This window comes from Leucoraja erinacea, chromosome 17, assembly GCF_028641065.1.
Source record: "Leucoraja erinacea ecotype New England chromosome 17, Leri_hhj_1, whole genome shotgun sequence".
Classification (NCBI taxonomy): domain Eukaryota; kingdom Metazoa; phylum Chordata; class Chondrichthyes; order Rajiformes; family Rajidae; genus Leucoraja; species Leucoraja erinaceus.
In genome coordinates, this window is record NC_073393.1 from 1,700,103 (window position 1) to 1,721,825 (window position 21,723).

General features: G+C 40.2%; 1 protein-coding gene and 1 long non-coding RNA gene across 3 annotated transcripts in view; one reads left to right on the forward strand and one right to left on the reverse strand.

Annotated features, from left to right (window-relative positions):
* ankrd27 (ankyrin repeat domain 27 (VPS9 domain)) overlaps positions 1-21,723 on the reverse strand; it is a 54,474-nt gene that overhangs the window by 21,582 nt on the left and 11,169 nt on the right. For both annotated transcript variants that reach the window (XR_008724835.1, XM_055648351.1), the window contains exons 5-17: positions 21,251-21,405; positions 18,844-18,903; positions 18,671-18,724; positions 18,496-18,561; positions 18,172-18,248; positions 15,446-15,567; positions 13,178-13,256; positions 10,710-10,842; positions 8,711-8,803; positions 7,393-7,520; positions 5,142-5,224; positions 4,388-4,503; positions 3,847-3,939 (exon numbers count right to left, since the gene is read on the reverse strand). Coding sequence is in view for 1 of the 2 variants with exons in the window: in XM_055648351.1 (XP_055504326.1) it covers positions 3,847-3,939; positions 4,388-4,503; positions 5,142-5,224; positions 7,393-7,520; positions 8,711-8,803; positions 10,710-10,842; positions 13,178-13,256; positions 15,446-15,567; positions 18,172-18,248; positions 18,496-18,561; positions 18,671-18,724; positions 18,844-18,903; positions 21,251-21,405 (1,259 nt within the window). In the remaining variant the exon portion in view is untranslated. The remainder of the gene's footprint in view (positions 1-3,846; positions 3,940-4,387; positions 4,504-5,141; positions 5,225-7,392; positions 7,521-8,710; positions 8,804-10,709; positions 10,843-13,177; positions 13,257-15,445; positions 15,568-18,171; positions 18,249-18,495; positions 18,562-18,670; positions 18,725-18,843; positions 18,904-21,250; positions 21,406-21,723) is intronic.
* On the forward strand, positions 320-21,254 carry LOC129704987 (uncharacterized). Its single transcript, XR_008724836.1, has 2 exons — positions 320-443; positions 20,212-21,254. It is a non-coding gene; the product is annotated as an uncharacterized LOC129704987 (long non-coding RNA).

The window sequence follows — 21,723 nt, forward strand, 5'->3', positions numbered from 1 at the left end:
AATCAAAGGTAGACAAAAGTGCTGGAGAAGGGTTTTGGCCCAAAACGTTGAGTCTGAAGAAGGGTTTCAGCACGAAACGTTGCCTATTTCCTTCGCTCCATAGATGCTGCTGCACCTGCTGAGTTTCTCCAGCACTTTTGTCCACCATACATCTCAGTAACATTCTTATGTCTCATTAAATTTCCCTCATTACAAAATCCTTGTGTCCAATATATCAATAAAGTTAGTATTCATTCATTTTACAAAATATTAATCACTATATTCAATTTGTTTACCAGTTGTGGCATTCTGAAAATGAACTGTGTATAGATGTAATTGTTAAGAGATTTCAGAAGAGTAAAGCCTACATATTCTCCATTTCAGGCGAAATGCTTTAGAGGAGGAACAAGAAATGTTTTTCAGTCACATTTATTTACCTCCCATCACCTAATGCAGAAGCTCTGGTCAGTGACCTCATGATTAATGATGCATGCATTAGCAGGTCTCTGTTTATGTGGAAGACCATCATACAAGACAGGAAATGGCAAAGCCCTGGTCTGTGCTGCATGGTCAGATTTGCAGCAGCCCGTGCGTGGGAAGGAGAAATGAAAAGCTCACTCTCATCAGCAGGATCCCTGCTTCTGATCACAGTCACTGGCGATATACAGAGTGGTCAATGGATCACCTGAAAATTCCATAGACTGGAGAAAGTAAAGGTGGAGGGACCGAAGTTTGACTTTGGATGTACTGATGCATGTTGTTTGAAGATATTACCAAGGAGATTGTTGCAAACTGAGCAATATCCTTGTGTATGTAAGGCCTTTGATGAGGTACCGCATGGTAGACTGGTCTGGAAAGTTAGATCACATGGGATCTGGGGAAAACTAGCCAAATGGATTAAAAAAAGGACTTAAAGTTAGGAGTTTAAGAAGGAACTGCAGATGCTGGAAAATCGAAGGTAGACAAAAATGCTGGAGAAACTCAGCGGGCGCAGCAGCATCTATGGAGCGAAGGAAATAGGCAACGTTTCGGGCCAAAACCCTTCGGGTTTCAGCACGAAACGTTGCCTATTTCCTTTACTATTTCCTACGGGTTTCATCCCAAAACGTAGCCTATTTCCTTCGCTCCATAGATGCTGCTGCACCCGCTGAGTTTCTCCAGCACTTTTGTCTGCTTAAGAGTTAGGAGACAGGTTGGGGGCAGATGGTTGTTTTACTGACTGGAGGCATGGAACAAGTGATGTGCCACAAGGATCCATCCTGCCTCCGCTGTTTTTATTTATATTAATAACCTGGATGCGACTTGCTGGCATGGTTAGCCACGGTTTGCAGATGACATTAGAATTGGTGGAAGAGTGGACAGAGAAGAAGGTTAATAACCTTCAGAAAAGAAAAAAGTCTGAAGAAGGGTCTCGACCCGAAACGTCACCCATTCCTTCGCTCCATAGATGCTGCCTCATCCGCTGAGTTTCTCCAGTGTTTTTGTCTATCTTCAGAAAAGATCAGATCTCCTTGAGGAAAAGCGTAAAACTTTGATCTTTTTCCAGATGTCTTGGACATAATCATTTAGCAGTTACTTCTCTTAAACAGTACATTGTGGTTTACATAACGCAGCTAAATTTAAACTGCCTTGTTCCCCTTGTACCTCAAAGTGGAGATTATAAAATTAGTCTAACCATATAAAACTCCCACTAATTGAGAGAGGTGTGGGGAAAGTTACAGAAAGCATCACTGGTGATGTCAGATGTTTTTACTGATGTGGTTGTCAGAGTGGAGACCAGACCAAAAACCATTTAACAGGGTGTAGCCAAGCAGGCCACAATGACAAGCAGGATATAGGTGCATGACACAAAGGAGGGGTGGGGACACTTCAGAGATGTAATGACTGAAATTTAAAAAGGAGTGAATATATTAGCGGATATGGGGAGAAGGCAGGAACGGGGTACTGATTGTGGATGATCAGCCATGATCACATTGAATGGCGGTGCTGGCTCGAAGGGCCGAATGGCCTACTCCTGCACCTATTGTCTATTGTCCATTGCTGAAGGAAAGTGAAAGGTTGGAGGTGTTTCCTTGTCCTCTTCATGTTTAAATCTTGAGGTGGTTACAGTTTGAGGAAAATGGTTCTGAAGACACGTCCTCAACTACTCTGCCTTATCTTTACCGTTTCTCCTTTAAAAACTGCCTTAAAATCTCTCACTTGGTCAAGGTTGCTGATAAAACAACTTTTGGTTAACTGTCGATTGTTGATTCCCAATTTGTTAAGTGCTTTCCAAATTTCATCCTTCTAAATTCCAGTGAGTACAAGTCCAGTCGCCCCGTTCTATCAACATGTCAGTCCCGCCATCCCGGAAATTAACCTGGTGAAACTACACTGCACTCCCTCAATAGCAATAATGTCCTTCCTCAAATTAGGAGACCAAAACTGCACATAATACTCCAGGTGTGGTCTCACCAGGGCCCTGGACAACTGCAGTAGGACCTCCTTGCCCCTATACTCAAATCCTCTCACAATGGCCAACATGCTATTTGCTTTCCTCACTGCCTGCTGTGCCTGCATGCTTACTTTCAGTGTCTGATGTACAAGGACACCCAGGTCTCGTTGCACCTCCCCTTTTCCCAATCTGTCACTATTCAGATAATAATCTGCCTCCTTGAACTTGCCACCAAAGTGGATAACGTCACATTTATCCACATTATACTGCATCTGCCATGCATCCGCCCACTCACCCAACCTATCCAAGTCACCCTGCAGCCTCATAGCATCCTCCTCACGGCTCACACTGCCACCCAGCTTTGTGTCAGCCGCAAACATAGAGATGTCACATTTAATTCCCTCGTTTAAATCATTGATACATATTGTAAATAACTGAGGTCCCAGCACTGTGCCTTGAAGCACCCCACTAGTCACTACTTGCCATTCTAAAATGGACTAGTTAATTCCTGCTCTTTGCTTCCTGTCTGCCAACTTGTTCTTTATCCGTCAATACCCTACCCCCAATACCATGTGCTTTAGTTTTGCATACTAATCTCTTGTGTGGGACCTGGTCCAAGGCTTTTTGAAATTCGATACACCACATCCACTGGCTCTCCCTTATCCATTCTAATTGTTCCATCCTCACGAAATTCCTGAAAATTAGTCAAGCTGGATTTCCCCTTCATAAATCCATGCTGACTTTAACTGATCCTGTCACTGCTTTCCAAATGTGCTGCTATTACATCTTTAATAATCGACTCAAACATCTTCCCCACTACCAATGTCAAGCGAACTGGTCTATAATTCCCTGTTGCCTCTCTCCCTCCTTCCTTAAAAAGTGGGGTTACATACTCTCCAGTCCACTGGAACTGATCCAGAATCTATAGAACATTGAAAAATAATCACCAATGCATCCACAATTATGTGTTTATCAAGTCAAGTCAAGTCACTTTTATTTCTATAGCACATTTAAAAAACAACTCTCGTTGGCCAAAGTGCTTTACATTGGTGGAAGTACTAACGTTATACAACATTAGTTCATCGGTTTATTACATACATACATATAGCCCACCCTCAGAGGACGTCAAGAAAGGCTTGAGAGTAAAGATGAGTTTTTAGTCTCGACTTAAAGGAGTCGATGGAGGGGGAAGTTCTGATGGGAAGAGGGATGCTGTTCCAGTTTAGAAGCTGCAACCGCAAAGGTGCGGTCGCCCCAGAGCTTATGCCTAGACCGCGAAATGTTCAGTAACCTCAAGTCAGCCGATCTGAGGGACCTGGATGTGGTGTGGGGGGGTAAGCAGGCTTTTGATGTAGGTGGGGGGCAAGCCCGTTAAGGGCTTTGTAGACATAAAGGAACCGCACCAATAAATCAAGTAACATATTAAAACTCACATCTTCATGACCATGCATGCAAGCCAAATGAAGTGCTGTATTTCCATTATTATCTTGTACCACAGTGCTGGCCTTGTAATCCAGAAGTAGTAACTATATATGAAAAGAAAATAATTTAAAATTGTTGTGTACTTAATTTATTAAAATAAAATCTTTACTTTTGTCAATGTCCTGATAAAATAGTCAACAACCTGAAACATTAACTCGGATTCTCTCTTCACAAATACTGCTTGACCTACTGAATATTTTCAGTTTCCCAGCATCTAATTTTTACAAAGAAATGTTATTTAGCCTAAACAATCCTGGAGTTAATATCTTACTTCCACAACTGAGTGGGGAGAGTGGGCAGTATTACAGTACTGGTGCCTCAAGCTACAAACTTGTAGACATGAAGTTATTCTTCATTTACATTCACTGCATTATACAACTTTTTGTAAGTCTTCATGGCCAATAACTTTCACTTTGAAATATAATTGCATTTACTTACACTGGAAAGACGAATAACAGTTTAGTCTTGAAAATCTCGGTTGAATCTACTTACAGTGACATTTTGATAGCCTTTTTGACAGGATAGGTGAAGTGGGGTGGATCCATGATAGTCTGTAGCATTAACTGCACCTCCTTTACATGCCAATACATCAATCATCATTGGCTGACCTTGAAGATACAATATATTAGCTTATTATTTAGAAGAACATTTTAAACAAAACTATTGCTGAGGTTAATTCCCGGGATGGCGGGACTGTCATATGCTGAGAGAATGGAGCAGCTGGACTTGTACACTCTGGAGTTTAGAAGGATGTGAGGAGATCTCATTGAAACATATAAGATTGTTAACGGTTTGGACATGCTAGAGCACCATCTATGGAGCGAAGGAAACATGTTTCCACATGTTGGGGGAGTCCAGAACCAGGGGCCACAGTTTAAGAATAAGAAGTAAGCCATTTAGAATGGAGACGAGGAAACACTTTTTCACACAGAAAGTTGTGAGTTTGTGGAATTCTCTGCCTCAGAGGGCGGTGGAGGCAGGTACTCTGAATACTTTCAAGAGAGAGCTAGATAGAGCTCTTAAAGAAAGTGGAGTCGGGGCATATGGGGAGAAGGCAGGAACGGGGTACTGATTGGGGATGATCAGCCATGATCACATTGGCTCGAAGGGCCGAATGGCCTACTCCTGCACCTATTGTCTATTGTCAATAATGTGCTCTGGATGCAGCTCAATAAACAATGTTATGCTTACATTTAAAACTCAGTTTGAATATAATTTAAAAAATCAGAGTATTAAAAACACATACCGCAGAAAGCAGCCACGTGTAAAGGCGTATATCCCCGGTCATCTCTGGACGATGGAGTGACTATCGATGGGTCATTCATCCTACTACAAAATAAAACCTTTGTTTGACCAGAAAATTCAAATTACGATTTTTTTTTAATCATATATACAAAAATTAAAATAAATGTGTCACCATGATGAAGTTTCCATAAAGAGTAACAACATTCTTGTCACGTCAGAATTGTAATTTTCTGGTGCATAAGTTGCTGTCTAGGAGAAGTTGAAGGTGCAGGATTGGTGCTTGGAAGTGCAGGAAGTGGCTGTTTCAACTTTAGTATTTCAAATAGATATTGGAAACGTGATGGATTCTGGAATCAGCAATTAACAATCACAACCACCCAGTACTGAAGCTCGGGGTCCTTTCAGACAGATCTCTTTCCCTTCCTTTATTCTGTTCCACTACCACTTATTTCTCTTCTCTAATTCCTGTGACAATTCTTTATTATAATTCTTTTAGTATCTTGTCATCTTTCCAGACATTGTGTTTTCTTGACATTCTCTAATGTGACCATCATTGGTGCCTACAAGCAGGAACACCTCTTGCATCTTCACCCATCCCCCCCTTTCACCCTCTCTGACACACAGTGGACAATACACCACTGGGTCAACACTGGCAATTAACTAAATGTCTCAGCAGCAACATTCAGAAAAGAGTCGCTGATTTGCATTGTCCCTGCGCAAATGATGGGATTCAGTTCTTGTAAATTGACACATACCAATGAAGCCCAATTCTATAGAATAAAATGTTCTTAAATGCCCCTATTGTATCTGCTTGCACCAACAACCACCGTGCTTGTTCAAGGCTATCTTTCAGAGATTCTACCTTGCTTCCAATTCTTACTTCAAGATGTTAACCTCTATAGTGGAGATTGACGCAAAGTATCCAGTTTAATGCATCCGTCATTTCCATATTTCCCGTTATTAATTCCTCAGGTTAACTTTCTAAAGAATCAACATTCACTTTGCTGACTCTAAGAATCTATAAAAACGTGTACTGCTTTTAATGTTTCTAGCTAGTTTTGCCTCCATCTTTACTTGCCTTTTTAATCTCGCATTCAGCCTCTGCTATTTTTAATGTCTGTTAACTTTAACCAACCTTTTTTTTAAATTAACCACTGATGGCAAATGTACATTTTTCTTTCTTGTTGGAATATACCCATTCTGTATTCTGAAAGGTCACCTTGAATATCTGTTACTGCATCTCAATTAGAGTCTTAATACTCTATTCATACATACATCATTTAACCTAATTTGCCCGTTTCCTTTAGTTAGCTCTGTTTTAATGCACTCTGGAAGATAATAAAGGATCAATATAATATCACAAGTAATCAAGCATCCTATGAAAGCAAATATTCTTACAAAGTCCATGAAATTACCATATACGCTAGATTTATCATTGCCACAATCATTGAGGGGTTAATGTTAATTTTTGAGTAAGGTATTGTCATGTGTTAAAACAACAATGACCACAGCTGAGATTCCCCTCACTGTTGCCAGAAACTGTCATGAAGTTTATGTCAACGTCCATTTCGAACTCCACAATAAAAATTGATATTGGTCAAAAAGATATTTGAAACAGTTCCAGTGGGTTAGACTCGGAACGATAAGCTAAAAAATGACCGGCACAGAAACCTCTTTCCAAATTCATCTACCTGTTATCCCTCAAAATCCTCTCCAGTATCTTTCCTACAATCTGCTGTGTTCCGTTGCGATTTATCTGTAAATGTTGCAAATTATTCTTGCAAAGCCAATTTCTTGGTAAAGTAGGAAATTGTTATATTCCGGACGGCAGAATGAATAACAACTTACACGCAGGTTGCCTGGATCACGAGAGAGAGAGCTTTATTACCCAACATTCCCTGCTTGTATACAACACCAACTCATTAACATATACATGAATATGTATGAATACATTACAGAAATGGCATTGCACAATTAGTGATGGTCATCTCAAAGTTTGTCTGAGCACCAATCTGAATCATTTCGTGACATTCGATGCATTTCCACCAGGAAATGACTGCTGGGGCAATCTACTCAAGGTTTACATTCATTTTGGGGGGATTTGCACTTTGGAAACTAAAATGATTAGCAACCATTTTTAAGTTCATATGTCTAAATACTATACTTAGCCCAGTGTAATAAAACATAACATGGACTGGTATTCTTTCAATTAGACACATAACTGCTAGATGGTTATTTGATGACCAACTTACCCTGACACAAGCTTTTCACAGCTGTCACAAAAGCAGAGAGGATGGCACATCTTTTGAACACAGTCCTCGTACGTTTCTCCTTCACTCAACAATGCTTCAACCTCTGCCTGGTTACCAGCTGCAATGTGCTGCAGGAAATAAGCACAACCTCAGGTGGACACTTCGGCATGGAGGATGTATATTATTTTCTCATTAACATTACAAATGTCCTAGTTTTGTACTGCAAACATTTCACCAAAATGAATGTTAAAAACATTAATTTGTTGTTTGTCGAAGTTCAGAACATTCCCGTCATGTTCATGAAGGTTAATTAATGACCTACATGCTGATTCAACAGCATATATATATATAGGTTTTTAAAGTACATTTCAAACCTTTTTCATTAATAACCAGAATTGATTTTTATAATAAACTGGACCAACTGGGTCCCTATCACATGGGAGGCCTGGTCCCCAAACGCAACCCGTTCCCCTACGCAATATTCCACCACTCACTCATAGCCCCCAATTGTGCAAGGGCATATCCCCCAGCAATGCCTCCCCCTCCTCTTGCTTCGAGGACTTTAAAAAAATAATGCAATTGCCTCCTCCCCCTCCCCCTCATATTGAGCTGGAAGGGCTGAGTTTTCCACGATTACAACTTTGTTCCAAGCTGGGCCAGCAGAGATTTAGCTGTTAAGCCTGAATTTTTTAAACTTAAAAATTATGAATAACTTGTGAAATATCACATCAATGTAGATAGCAGTAACAGGATCGGTCCGAGTCAGCATGGATTTACAAAGGGGAAATCATGCTTGACTAATCTTCTGGAATTTTTTGAGGATGTAACTAAGAAAATTTACATGGGAGAGACAGTGGATGTAGTATAGCAGGACTTTCAGAAAGCATTTGATAAGGTCCCACATAGGAGGTTAGTGGACAAAATTAGGGCACATGATATTGGGGGTAGAGTGCTGACATGGATAGAAAATTGGTTGGCAGACAGGAAACAAAGAGATGAGATTAACGGGTCCCTTTCAGAATGGCAGGCAGTGACTAGTGGGGTACCGCAATGCTCGGTGCTGGGACCGCAGCTATTTACAATATATATTAATGATTTAGATGAAGGGATTACAAGTAACATTAGCATATTTGCAGATGACACAAAGCTGGGTGGCAACCACGGGACAAAGGTGAGTAAGGTGGTGCAAAGATGTTTGCGTTACTGTGTACCATTTTGGCGTAGGTCCCAGATCACATATGCATAGAGAGATAGATAGAAGCAAGACGAGACTATGAGTAATATATAGAAGATAGATATAGATGGATGTCATATTCACCTCAAATAAAATATCTATTGGAGCTGATGGTGGCTGGTACAGCAAGTTCATTCTTTCTCTGAAAAATGCTTTATCATTTAGTTCACCTGATCCCTGGAAATAACAAACATTTTGGAAAAGTTTATTTTATAACAATGCAGCATTATTATTACCAATATAATCTGATCATTTCCACTGTATAATACAGTGCCCTCTGTAATGTTTTGGGACAAAGACCCATCATTTATTTATTGGCCTCTGTACTCCACAATTTGAGATTTATAATAGAAAAAAAAAATCACATGTGGTTAAAGTGCACATTGTCAGATTTTAATAAAGGCCATTTTTATACATTTTGGTTTCACCATGTAGAAATTCCAGCAGTGTTTATAATCTCCCCCCCCCCCCCCCCCCCCCATTTCAGGGCACCATAATGTTTGGGACACATGGCTTCACAGGTGTCTGTAATTGCTCATGTATGCTTAATTTCTACATGGTGAAACAAAAATGTATAAAAATGGCCTTTATTAAAATCTGACAACGTGCACTTTAACCACGTGTGACTTTTTTTCTATTACAAATCTCAAATTATGCAGTACAGTGGCAAATAAAGAAATAATGGGTTGTTGTCCCAAACACTAGATCAATTCTAAAGTGCCAGAATGATAAAGAAAAGTAAATATAATTTTAAAAATACTGTTTATTTATGCCACCTACAAACAATCATCATGTAGGACTTTTCCAAATGTGACACTGCAGCATGTCTGTACTTACGCCCTTCATATCCCAAGAACCTTTACAAGAATAAATCCTGCATGATGCATCTTTTATTGAAAGATCTGTAGGTTGAATATCAATAGAACTGATGGGGGGGGGAATGTTGGGTTTTTTTTCCAACAAGTGCTCGTGTAGTTTCCCTGGCTTAATGGCCATCTCTTGTCATAAAGGAAAATTAAAATAAGCAAACTTATTCGTAAATTTCTCCAGGTTGGCAAACCCATTGAAATTAAATGCCCCATCATTCCCGTGCCTGCCCACCTTTGGGTAGAGCCGAGGGCAGATGCAACTTGACCTACTCTTCAGCATGTCACTGCTATACCATTAGACGCAGTGGTCTGACAGTGAAGCCCGTTGCCCTCTGCCCTTTGCCCTGTCCCCCTTCCACAAGACCACATGCCAAGGTCCCCACTTCTGGAATATACCGTTCATTTTGGATTTGCCCAACTTGATTTGCCTGAAGGGTGCTGGGTGGAAATGAGAGATGAAATGGTGCTAAAAATACTTCCCTAGAGTATTCAAAAAATGAAATCAACAAGGTCTCTTTTGAACAGATTATCACAGTATGACTTGCAAAAATAGTTATCCAGCTTATTCACTGAAAGGGGGAGAGAGGACTACAGGGTTATTGAATCAACCGTGAAAAACAAAACTGTTGTTTTAATCTTTCATCACTTAATTGAACCCAGTAAACTTTGAATATCAAAATCAACAACTTTGATCTAAAGCATACAATTATTTGGATTTAAAAAAATATATTCTTCTTAGCACATTTCAGCTGGGGTTTTAGAATTCCCACTACAGACACTCAATTAGTGCCACTTCCCGCCACCATCTCATACCACTATCCCAGTCTCTGTAACTGAAGGGTTTCGGCCTGAAACGTTGCCTATTTCCTTCGCTCCATAGATGCTGCTGCACCCGCTGAGTTTCTCCAGCTTTTTTGTGTGCCTGCTCTGTAACTATCGTCTATTTGCCTTCATTCTTAATGACTGCACTTATCCACAAATAATTTCTGTGTACAGGGATTTGTTAATTTAATCATTTAAGACTACAAGTTACTGCTTCCTTTCAAAACTGCATGACATCCTAGATTTAAACTGAGATTACCAATTGTTCAAGTGGACTTGATTTGAGGTTCTCAATCACTCTCTTACGTAGCTCCAATTTCGTGTTAACATTCACACACAAAACTGAAAGCCGCAAAGATGAATAAGTCTCTCAATAATGTAAGTGTTCTTACAGGCTGACCAAGACTCAGGTTGCCCTGATGAATATACTCCACTGCAGCTTCAAACGAAGTTAAACAGTATCCCAGCTCGTCCTTAACTGGGCTGCAAAATCGGAAATTCTTGATGTAACTGAGGTTAGCCATCCTGCAACAAGAAAAAGTTGATAAACATTTCAGCAATACATTTTTCTACCACCTCCTCATTAACAATAGACAATAGGTGCAGGAGTAGGCCGTTCGGCCCTTCGAGCCAGCACCGCCATTCAATGTGATCACGTCTGATCATCCCCAATCAGTACCCTGTTCCTGCCTTCTCCCCATATCCCCTGACTCCACTATTTTTAAGAGCCCTATCTAGCTCTCTCTTGAAAGTATCCAGAGAACCGGCCTCCACCGCCCTCTGACGCAGAGAATTCCACAGACTGACAACTTTCTGTGTGAAAAAGTGTTTCCTCGTCTCCATTCTAAATGACTTGCTCCTAATTCCTAAACTGTGGCCCCTTGTTCTGGACTCCCCCAACATGGGAAACATGTTTCCTGCCTCTTGCGTGTCCAAACCCTTAATAATCTTATATGTTTCAGTGGGGTACCCTCGCATCCTTCTAAACTCCAGAGTGTACAAGCCCAGCTGCTCCATTCTCTCAGCATATGGCAGTCCCGCCATCCCGGAAATTAACCTTGTAAACCTACGCTGCTCTCCCTCAATAGCAAGAATGTCCTATCTCAAATTAGGGGACCAAAACTGCACACAATACTTCAGGTGTGCTCTCACTAGGGCTCTGTACAACTGCAGAAGGACCTCTTTTCTCCTATATTCGATTCCTCGTGCCATTTGCTTTCTTCACTGCCTGCTGTACCTGCATGCTTACTTTTAAAGACTGATGAACAAGGACCACATGCTTCAAGTGAAACATTTATTTTCTCCACATATTTAAGTATTTTCAGTTGCATTTACAAATGGGTGCACATGTTTTGATTTCATTGACAAAATAAATTCCAACATAGTTTGGTGGCTCTAGTATATTGGTTTATTGAACAGGTTTATCTCCCCGATGTACTAGTGGCCAAAGGACCTAGGATGGCAGAGGAGTTGAAGGAAATCCACAATAGGCAGGAACTGAAGGCTGATAAATCCCCAGGGCCTGATGGTCTGCATCCCAGGGTACTTAAGGAAGTGGCTCTAGAAATCATTGATGCATTGGTGATCATTGGAGAGCCAGTGGATGTAGTGTACCTAGACTTTCAGAAAGCATTTGATAAGGACCCACATAGGAGATTAGTGAGTAAAATTAGAGCACATGGCATTGGGGGTAGGCTGGCATGTATAGAAAATTGGTTGGCAGACAGGAAACAAGAGTAGGAATTAACGGGTCCTTTTCAGAATGGCAGGCTGTGACTAGTAGAGTATCGCAAGGCTCAGTGCTGGGTGGACCACTGTTTCATGTGCAGCTATTTACAATGTACATCAATGATTTAGATGATGGGATTCAAAATAACAGCAGCAAATTTGCAGATGACACAAAGCTGGGTGGCAGTGTGAACTGTGAGGAGGATGCTATGAGAATGCAGGGCGACTTGGACAGGTTGGGGGAGTGGGCAGATGCGTGGCAGATGCAGTTTAATGTGGATAAATGTGAGGTTATCCGCTTTGGTGACAAAAACAAGGCAGCAGATTATTATCTGACTGGTATCAAGTTGGGAAAAGGGGAAGTACAATGGGATCTGGGAGTCCTTGTTTATCACTCACTGAAAGTAAGCATGCAGGTACAGCAGGCAGTGAAGAAAGCCAATGGCATGTTGACCTTCATAACAAGAGGGGTTGAATATAGGACCAAAGAGGTCCTTCTGCAGTTGTACAGGGCCTTAGTGAGACCACACCTGGAGTATTGTGTGCAGTTTTGGTCGCCAAATTCCCGGGATGGCACCAGGTTAATTCCCGGAAAGGACATTATTGCTACAGCGTAGGTTCACAATGTTGTTCTTAGGAAAGTGTGCTTATGTAAAATGTTTGTTAATTTTTGTTAACAATGCTTATTAACTATTTCATTTTGGCTGGGAAATCACAGGAATGCGGCAATTCAATCAATCAAAACTTTATTGTCATTCAGAAAATACATCAATAAATGCAATTCTGAACGAAATTTCGTTGCATCTGCCTCCCCGTGCAACACAAAATAACAGAAGGATAAAATGGATAAAAAGATAAAATGGATAAAAAGATAAAATGGATAAAAAGATAAAATAGATAATGGTGGCAGCACATTACATGGCATTCAGAGTTAATTAATTATGTGCTGGCAAGACAAATATGAAAGAGTATCATGGTTTAGGGATGGAAAAAGTCATATCATGGTGAAGCAAGAGTACAATTTTCCAGAAAACACATTGAGAATTTAAGTACAAGAATGGAAGCAATCTGTGAAGTTTTATGTAGCTAACTTCACCAGATCAAATTTTAGTTTGAATATTCATAAACTTACCAGTTAGGGATTTCTGTTTTGACAAGTAAATAAAGCAGCACGGGGAGCAGGTCATCAGCAGACATAAAATGTTTATTAACTGAAAATAGAAAACAAATTTAACAAAAGATTTTACAATTACCCGTGTTAAGTATACTGCAAATAGGCAGCAGATCCATAGGGATTTCTGGGTCTGTATTTAGTATCCAGTGTAATAGCACATGCGCATTGCAGGATTCATTTACTGTGCAAATACCCAAATAAATAACGTCACAAGTGATACCAGAGTTTCCTCAAAACCTTGAACTGGTCCTTAACTTCCCATTCCAAAACTCACACTCATCTCAAGGATCATGTGTCTGCAATGTGTTACTTTGCTTAACAATGTCACACAAAATAAAAATCTGTATTAGTTTGATCTAAATATCTCAGTGATAACACCAACTATCTAATTAGCACAGACAAATATTGTTTTCCTTATGTTGAATATTTGTGCAGTCTTGGAAGTCAGACTTTTTGGCTATTAGAGTTTTAGTGAATAAACATTAACCATGTAGCGTATTAATTCTGAAACAACACATACAAACTTCTCCGTCCAGTGCAAATATTACTTCCAAAGTGGGGAATGTTTAAATCTATTTCTCACTAACTCCTCAGTGCATGCAAGCGCTGTGAAGCCAACACACAATATCTGGGTTGTTACATCCATAGCAGGGAAATAACAGAAACCATCTCCAGATAGCTCCCCTTGATATTGAACAACAATACTATTGATAATTCCCCCATCAACCTACAAGGGGTCATCATTGGCAGAAACTCAGCTGCACCGGCATATTCACAATGTGGCTGAAAGGGCAGAGGCTGTGCGGAGTAATTCATCCTTTCCACCATTTGCAAGCAGCAAGATATACGTCACCAATGTGATGGCTGAACAACTGGCTGGGTGTGTACTCCACAACTCATTACCATCCAGATCAAAACAACCTATCTGATTGGTATCCCATCCAATATCATAAATCTTCCTTCCATCCACCATTGGAGCACCATAGCTGCTCTGTGCAACACAGTCACTCATAGAAACATAGACAGTAGATGCAGGAGTAGGCCATTCGGTCCTTCGAGCCTGCACCGCCATTCAATATGATCATGGCTGATCCTCCAACTCAGTATCCTGTACCTGCCTTCTCTCCATACCCCCTGATCCCTTTAGCCACAAGGGCCACATCTAACTCCCTCTTAAATATAGCCAATGAACTGGCCTCAACTACTTTCCGAGGCAGAGAATTCCACAGATTCATCACTCTGTGTTTGAAAAAAATTCTTCTCATCTCGGTTCTAAATGACTTCCCCCTTATCCTTAAACTGTGACCCCTTGTTCTGGACTTCCCGAGGCAGCTGCAACTACCAGCCCCGCAATCTCTCCCAGGATAGGAACATCACATCTTGCAGGCTTTTCTCCAGGTCATAGGCTTTCCCCCCCCCCCCCCCCCCATTGTTGCTATGTCCAAATCCTGGCACTCCCTTCTCAACAACAACATTGTAATATCTTCAACAAAGAATTCAAAGAGCTCACCATTACCATGCTAAGTAATGAAGAGCAGTGAATGTTGGCCTTGACAATAATTCCCATGTCGTAAAAAATTAAAAATCAGTATTTTTTTCTAATAATGTATGTTGCCCCTCTCCACTGAAATAATTTGAGTAGATTCCTTGAATAAGTATAGTTTAGTTTAGAGATACAGCACGGAAACAGGCCCTTCGGCCCACCGGGTCCACGCCGACCAGCGATCCTCGCACATTAACATTATCCTACACCCACTAGGGACAATTTTTACATTTACCAAGCTAATTAACCTACAAACATGTACATCTTTGGAGTGTGGGAGGAAACCGAAGATCTCGGAGAAAACCCACGCATATCACGGGGAGAACGTACAAACTCCATATAGACATCACCTGTTGTCGTGATCTAACCCGCGCCACCATGACTGCCCTACATGTTGGCAATTGCAGCAAATCGGTACTCTAGGACTAAATTCTGTGAGTAATCCAATGTTAGAGCCTACACACAAACTTCAGCTGAGGGCAAAAAGGTCCATAAGTTGAGAACAGCAATTTGCAGCAATTCTTACCCATCTTTGCACATAATCCAAGGTCACCCTCACACTCACTTACATTTCAAAGTAATTTTATAGATTTTGAGTTGCAGTAAATTATTCTAATATAGAGAACAAAATTAATGCAAAGCATGAATACCACTTGTTTACCAACCACTGTAGATGGACTGACCTCTGTGACTGGGGGACTGCATAACCACATGTATCACATTCCGTAAACAGATCAGTTTGTGCTGCGGACTGGTGCACTGATTCAGCTGACTCAACTCCCTCTTGGCACGAGGTATATTTATACTAAAATATCAAATGAACAGTCTCAGCACACATTCTGTATTTACATCATTCTGTTCCAACATTTAAATGAATCAAAATTATATTGCTGCCAATAACAAAACATTGCTATTAAAAATCATATTAAGACTTCAATTTTGGTTGGCATTCACAACATACCCACAGAGCTGAGATATTCTATTTTTGTTAAGATGTTATATCTTATAAACTTATCATCAACAATTTCTCACACATTTCACAAAATTCTCACGCTCCCACGCTGATCACAAAATTTCTGACGCTCAAAAATCAAAGGTGCTGGAAGTTCAAAATAAGCAAAAATTTTTTTAGAGGTGAGTAAAAACCATGAGGGGAATAAGGTGATTGCATAGTCTTTTCCCCGGGATATGTGATTCAAGCACTAGAAGGCTTTGGTTTAAAGCAGGTCTATCAAACTACCGGCCCGCCGGATGATTTTGGGGAAAAAAGTAGTTTAGTTTCTCCCATGCAGATGGTGTGATAGGTGAGACACGGCAGTGGTCCCAGCACCAACCCCCCTCCACCTTCCCCCCTGAGGCACGGCACACACCTCCCACCCTCACCTCTGGTGGCTCTATGTCCGTTGGCCGCTCTGTCCACACCCCATGGAGTTTTAACCCCGGCAGGAGCGGACCAGGTGAGTGGGGGCGTCGGTGCCGCCTCCGGAGCTGCGGGGTTGAATCTCGGGCTAAGGCTCCGTTCTGATGCCTGACCCCCGGGTCACTGACCCTCACCTCCCCCGGACCCCAGCTGGACAAGGAGCACCTGGGCCGGCCCGCATTCCCGAGAGGGGGGAGCGGGAAGGGAAACGCTCCCCGGGCATCGCCAAGTCTCCGCACACTCTGGATGTTGTCGCCACTTCACTGACACACTCTCATACACACACTGGCACACACACGGTTTAAAGGGATATGGGCCAAATGTGGATAATTGGGACAGGTTTAGATGGGGCATCTTGATCTGCATGAACAAGTTGGGATGAAGGGCCTATTTCCATGCTGTAAGACTATGACACATTGTAGAAAGGGTGCAATTGCTCTGGAGAGGATCCAGGGGCAATTTATAAAGATGTTGGCAGGCAGGGCTGGAATTTTTTTTTCATTTTGAAGAAAGATTTGATAACTGGTATTGTATTCTCTGCAGCAATGGAGGTGAAGAAAAAACTTAGTTGAGGTGAATAATATTATTAAAAAAGGACCTGCTTTGCTTAACAAATAGTGTAGGAAGGAATTGCAGAAGCTGGTATGAACTGAAGATAGACACTAAAAACTAGAAAAACTCAGCAGGACAGGCAGCATCTCTGGAGAGAAAGAATGGGTGATGTTTCGGGTCGAGACCTTCAGCCTGAAGAGGTTGACAACCAGCCATAAAACACAATGATTGGACATGTGTGTTATCCAACTAAGGGCAGAAATCAGAATCATGTGTTCATCTTTATTGACGTGACACCATAATAAATATATTACAGAAAAAATAATTTAATGGCGTGGCACAGTGGTGCAGTTGCTGCCTTATTACCACATGGGTTTTCTCTGGATATTCCGGTTTCTCCCATATCCGAAAGAAGTGCAGGTTAATTGGCTTCTGTAAATTGTCCCTGGCTTGATGGATGGAATTGGTGTATGATAGATTGCTGGTCGGTGAGGACTTGGTGGGCTGAAGGGCCTGTTTCCATATATATTTTTACATATAGATCTTAATTTCATTGAACCATATATGATTGAATATGTGGCATTATTTTTGTCTTGTTTCTATATTCAAAGGGTAAGGTTGATTAATTTATTTGTGCAGACAGTGATAGAAGTCCGACTTTTGCTTTGTTTCTGTGTTTTCTCTATATATATATATATATGCATAACAGCATGAATATAATCTGATTTCCATACATAAATATGGTCATTCATGTGCTGCACCTGTTGATCAGAGCCCGACTCTATTGTAGAATGTAATTAGGAATGTAATTTAGCCTAACCTTAGTCATTTAAAGCATAAATGTTGCATTCAAGTGCAAGTTAAAAGGCTCGCTACTGTATGCACCAGATTGCACAATTTCAAGCTGAAAAATGCAAAAGCTCCCTGCCATAATGAGGAGAACACATTGAGATCAATGAAAGTGGTTTGGAAGCAGCGAAGTGAATCAAAGCTTCACCTGGAGGGACTGTGAGTCCCGGATGATGGGAAGAGAAGTGAAGGGATACGTTTGCATCTCCTGTGGTAGCTCGGAGAGTAACAGAAGATGATAACGCCCAGGATAACATTTAACTGTTGTTGAGAACATGACACGCAACTATTATTAGATTCGGTTCCAAGCTGTAAATCACACTGTATTAAAAGATAATTAACCATGTTAATACAAGTGTGATTTGCTGCCTGGAACTGAATCTAATAATAGTTGCATGTCATTTTTTCAACAGCAGTTAAATATTATCCTGAGCATTATCATTATAATAACAGTAAAAAAAGTTTTAAAATAAGGCTAATTCCATAGAGAAAAAACCCATTGCTGTCATACTTTATAGTAGGCACAGACGACAGAGATATTAAGTGTTGGAACACTCAGGATATACATTTATAAAACAAAAAACTCACCTGAATTGTGACTTGATTCCTAAATCTTTCAGTTGAAGGTCTTGTAAACTTCGGGTAGTTTTATTAAAAGCAGCATCCTTCAAACAAGCAGACAATTTAAATCAGTCAAGATTAATACCATGCATAACACTAAAGTACAGTTACTGGACATGTTCACTTTGCTAGTCAAAATTTATGCATTCAATGCAGATTGGCCACATAAAAGTTATAACAATAATATAAAAGTCTAGGTTTTAAAATTGGATTCATTAAGATCACAACATGTTTAACACATAATTCTACATATAAAATGCAAGAATGTTGAAAAAAAGAAATAGGTTATACCGGACCGGCCTCGATAGTTCCCACACTCTTAAAAATCTGATCATGGATACCATGTAGTACATACATCTGCAGAAGTAATGATGAAAGTAATGCAGGATTAATTATAATCTCACGATTGGGCGATCAACAAATGTGAAAATTGGATCTCAAAGTGAGTTTATGAATATTTACATACCTCAACGGCTTGTTTCAGCAAGGCCATTTGCACCTCCTGCTTTATCAAGATTTTCTATTTCCACCAAAGAGGGAAAGAAAAAGTTACTGATGAGCAGTTTAAACCACATACATACTCACTTTAACCATTGCAATTCAATACTAAGACTGCAAGAAAACTGACTAATAACTCACCAATCTTGAGTCTCTCAGAAGATTCTGAAGGCATTTTGTATAGAGTGCATTTACTTCATCCTGTTTTATTTAAAAATAAAATTCATTTCCATGAGCTTTTAAGTTAAATTTACAGTCCAATTCACACACCACTACGACTAACTGGGCTTCACGTTGGGTATCTTGCAACAATGCTGGGGGGATTTAACAGATGTAGGATGTTCAGTTTTGTCCTCGACATCCAAATGGTATTTAGTTCAGATGCACTTTACTTCTGGGCCTGTACCATTCAACATTTCTTTCAACTTGCAGCAGAGGCATTATAATGTTTTTATGTTAATGTTACTCAACAAGTCTCATCCCATTTCAAAAATGAATGGAGAACTTGTCACTGCCTTTAACCCTTGTAAAAACTTAATTGATTTCTGCAATAATGATAAAACTGCAAGATGCAGGTTTTGCAATGCATGTGGCCAATATAGACCAGGAACTTGGAAAGGCTGATCAAATACTTTGAGTTAAGAATATACTTGCAATGAATTACAGATTAATTACAACAACATCCACATTAAAATCAGGGCTATCTAAATATCTATTTCCAGACGTGATCCTTTTCAAATGATTAACACCAAAACCCCACTTATTTTTTCTTAAGAAAAGCACTTCAAACACAATCAATCATTTTGAAATCTAGATCAATAAACTACAAGATGCTGCATGTGTGAAACTAAAGGGATAGTCGCCGTTTTGGACAGAGACTGTCCAACTGGACAGAAACGTCAACGCATTTGTCTCCAAGGATGCTGCTTAACCCGCCATGGTCTTGCACAAGTTTATTTGTTCCAGTGTGGAGCAGACTGGACATTTTGAAACCTATCCTTGTATCACTGCTGGAGATATTGTAGCCACATAGTCACATGCATTTTTTTAAAAAGAGGGATAACTTTAGATTTAACTCATTGCTTCCAGCCACAGGATGAAACACATGCCAAAGAATATAATGAGATTAAATTATAAGTAATAACAGAATGAAGTAATTGAAGGGTGTAATCTAATCTAAGATTTGAATGACATGCTTCAATAAAACTTTACTTCCATGATCCAAGTCATCTGAACCCCTAAATTAGATTATAATTGTAGAGACATAAAAACATGGCATTAAGCCACAACTTAGAAATCTGCTCTCAATTACAATTGTCAAGTCTCAGAGAGGATAGGCCTACTAATACACAGTAGCAGCTGAGGCACAAGGTTTGATAGCACAGTTTTAGTTTCCTTGAAAGAATCTTTGAACAATGAGCGGACATAAACAGAGCCTTTTAACTAATATTTAATATAAAATTCCTATTACTTTTCTGAATGTCTGAATATTCTAACAAACTTTAACAGATATACTGTGGAAAGTATCCTGACTGGTAGCATCATGGTTTGGTAAGGCAATTCCAAGGAATACAAGAGGCTGCAGAGAGTGGTGGACCCAGCCCGTCCATCACAAGCACAGTGTTCACCTCCATCGACAGCATCTACAAAAGGCACTTCCTAGGATCGCAGCATTCATCATCGAGGATTCCCACCATCCAGGCCATGCCCACATCTCACTGCCATCAGATAGGAGATACAGAAGCTTGAAATCCCATATCATCATGTTGAGGTATGTGCCAACAACCATCAAGTCCTGGAATCAACCTGCAAGCTAGGATTCTACCTCTATAATGGAACAATACCATTCACCTCTGGCACCACCGTCCACTAGTTTTGTTTTCCACCAATTTCCTGATTCTCTTTTAGAATGTTGTGTATGATTTATGTACATTTCATTTTTGTGTCTGAGTTCATATGCCTGTGATGCTGCTGCAAGTGTGATTTTCCACTGTATCTCACTGTACTCATGCATGCATTGTTAGAGAAAAACATTTTTCACACAGAGAGTGGTGATTCTCTGGAACTCTCTGCCACAGAAGGTAGTTGAGGCCAGTTCATTGGCTATATTTAAGAGGGAGTTAGATGTGGCCCTTGTGGATAAAGGGATCAGGGGGTATGGAAAGAAGGCAGGTACAGGATACCGAGTTGGATGATCAGCCATGATCATATTGAATGGCGGTGCAGGCTCGAAGGGCCGAATGGCCTACTCCTGCACCTATTTTCTATGTTTCTATGCAACGATTTGCTCAAATTGGACGTCTGTAAAGAATTTGAGGCATTACTAAAGGAGCACGAGATGAGATATTGATAACAGGAATATTATTTTGGATAATGTACTATTTGGAAGCTGGATGGCAATTGTATTGAAATTAATACAAATAATTTGAAAGAGTTAAAACTGTGCACCAGAAATGCAACTGATTCATTGCTCAACTGTTACAGTGCAATTGCAAATCAGCTTAGGCCCATGTTATCAAATAAATGACAAATTAAAAATGTTACTAACTATATGATGCCGGAGACTTTTCATTTCAAGCTCTGTAAATGAGTTCCGGAAAGCACCAATGTACTTATCCACTTTGAATAACTGCCCACCCAAAAATTCTTTGGCATCTTCAAAGTTTTTTAGGCAGTAGGAATCGAAAGATGAAGGATTTTCTTCTGGAAAAAAAAGATTAGAACAGGGATGGTCATATAAAATCTGCCAAACATACAGAAGAACACAGCATCATACAATAATTGATACTGAATCATGATCAGGATACGCCATAGATAAACTGATCAGTTATGGTGTGATCGTGTTCCATTAACATACATCTAATGATTACTTGGTATTTTCAGCTGAATGATCTGCCTATATATATGTAGATGTGGACAGTGAGCCAACTTCACAAGCACCCCGCTTATCTAATCATCTTTACTTCCCACTCAGCCCAACTTACCAGACACTAACTTCTATCTAACAGTCTTCTTTTCTGA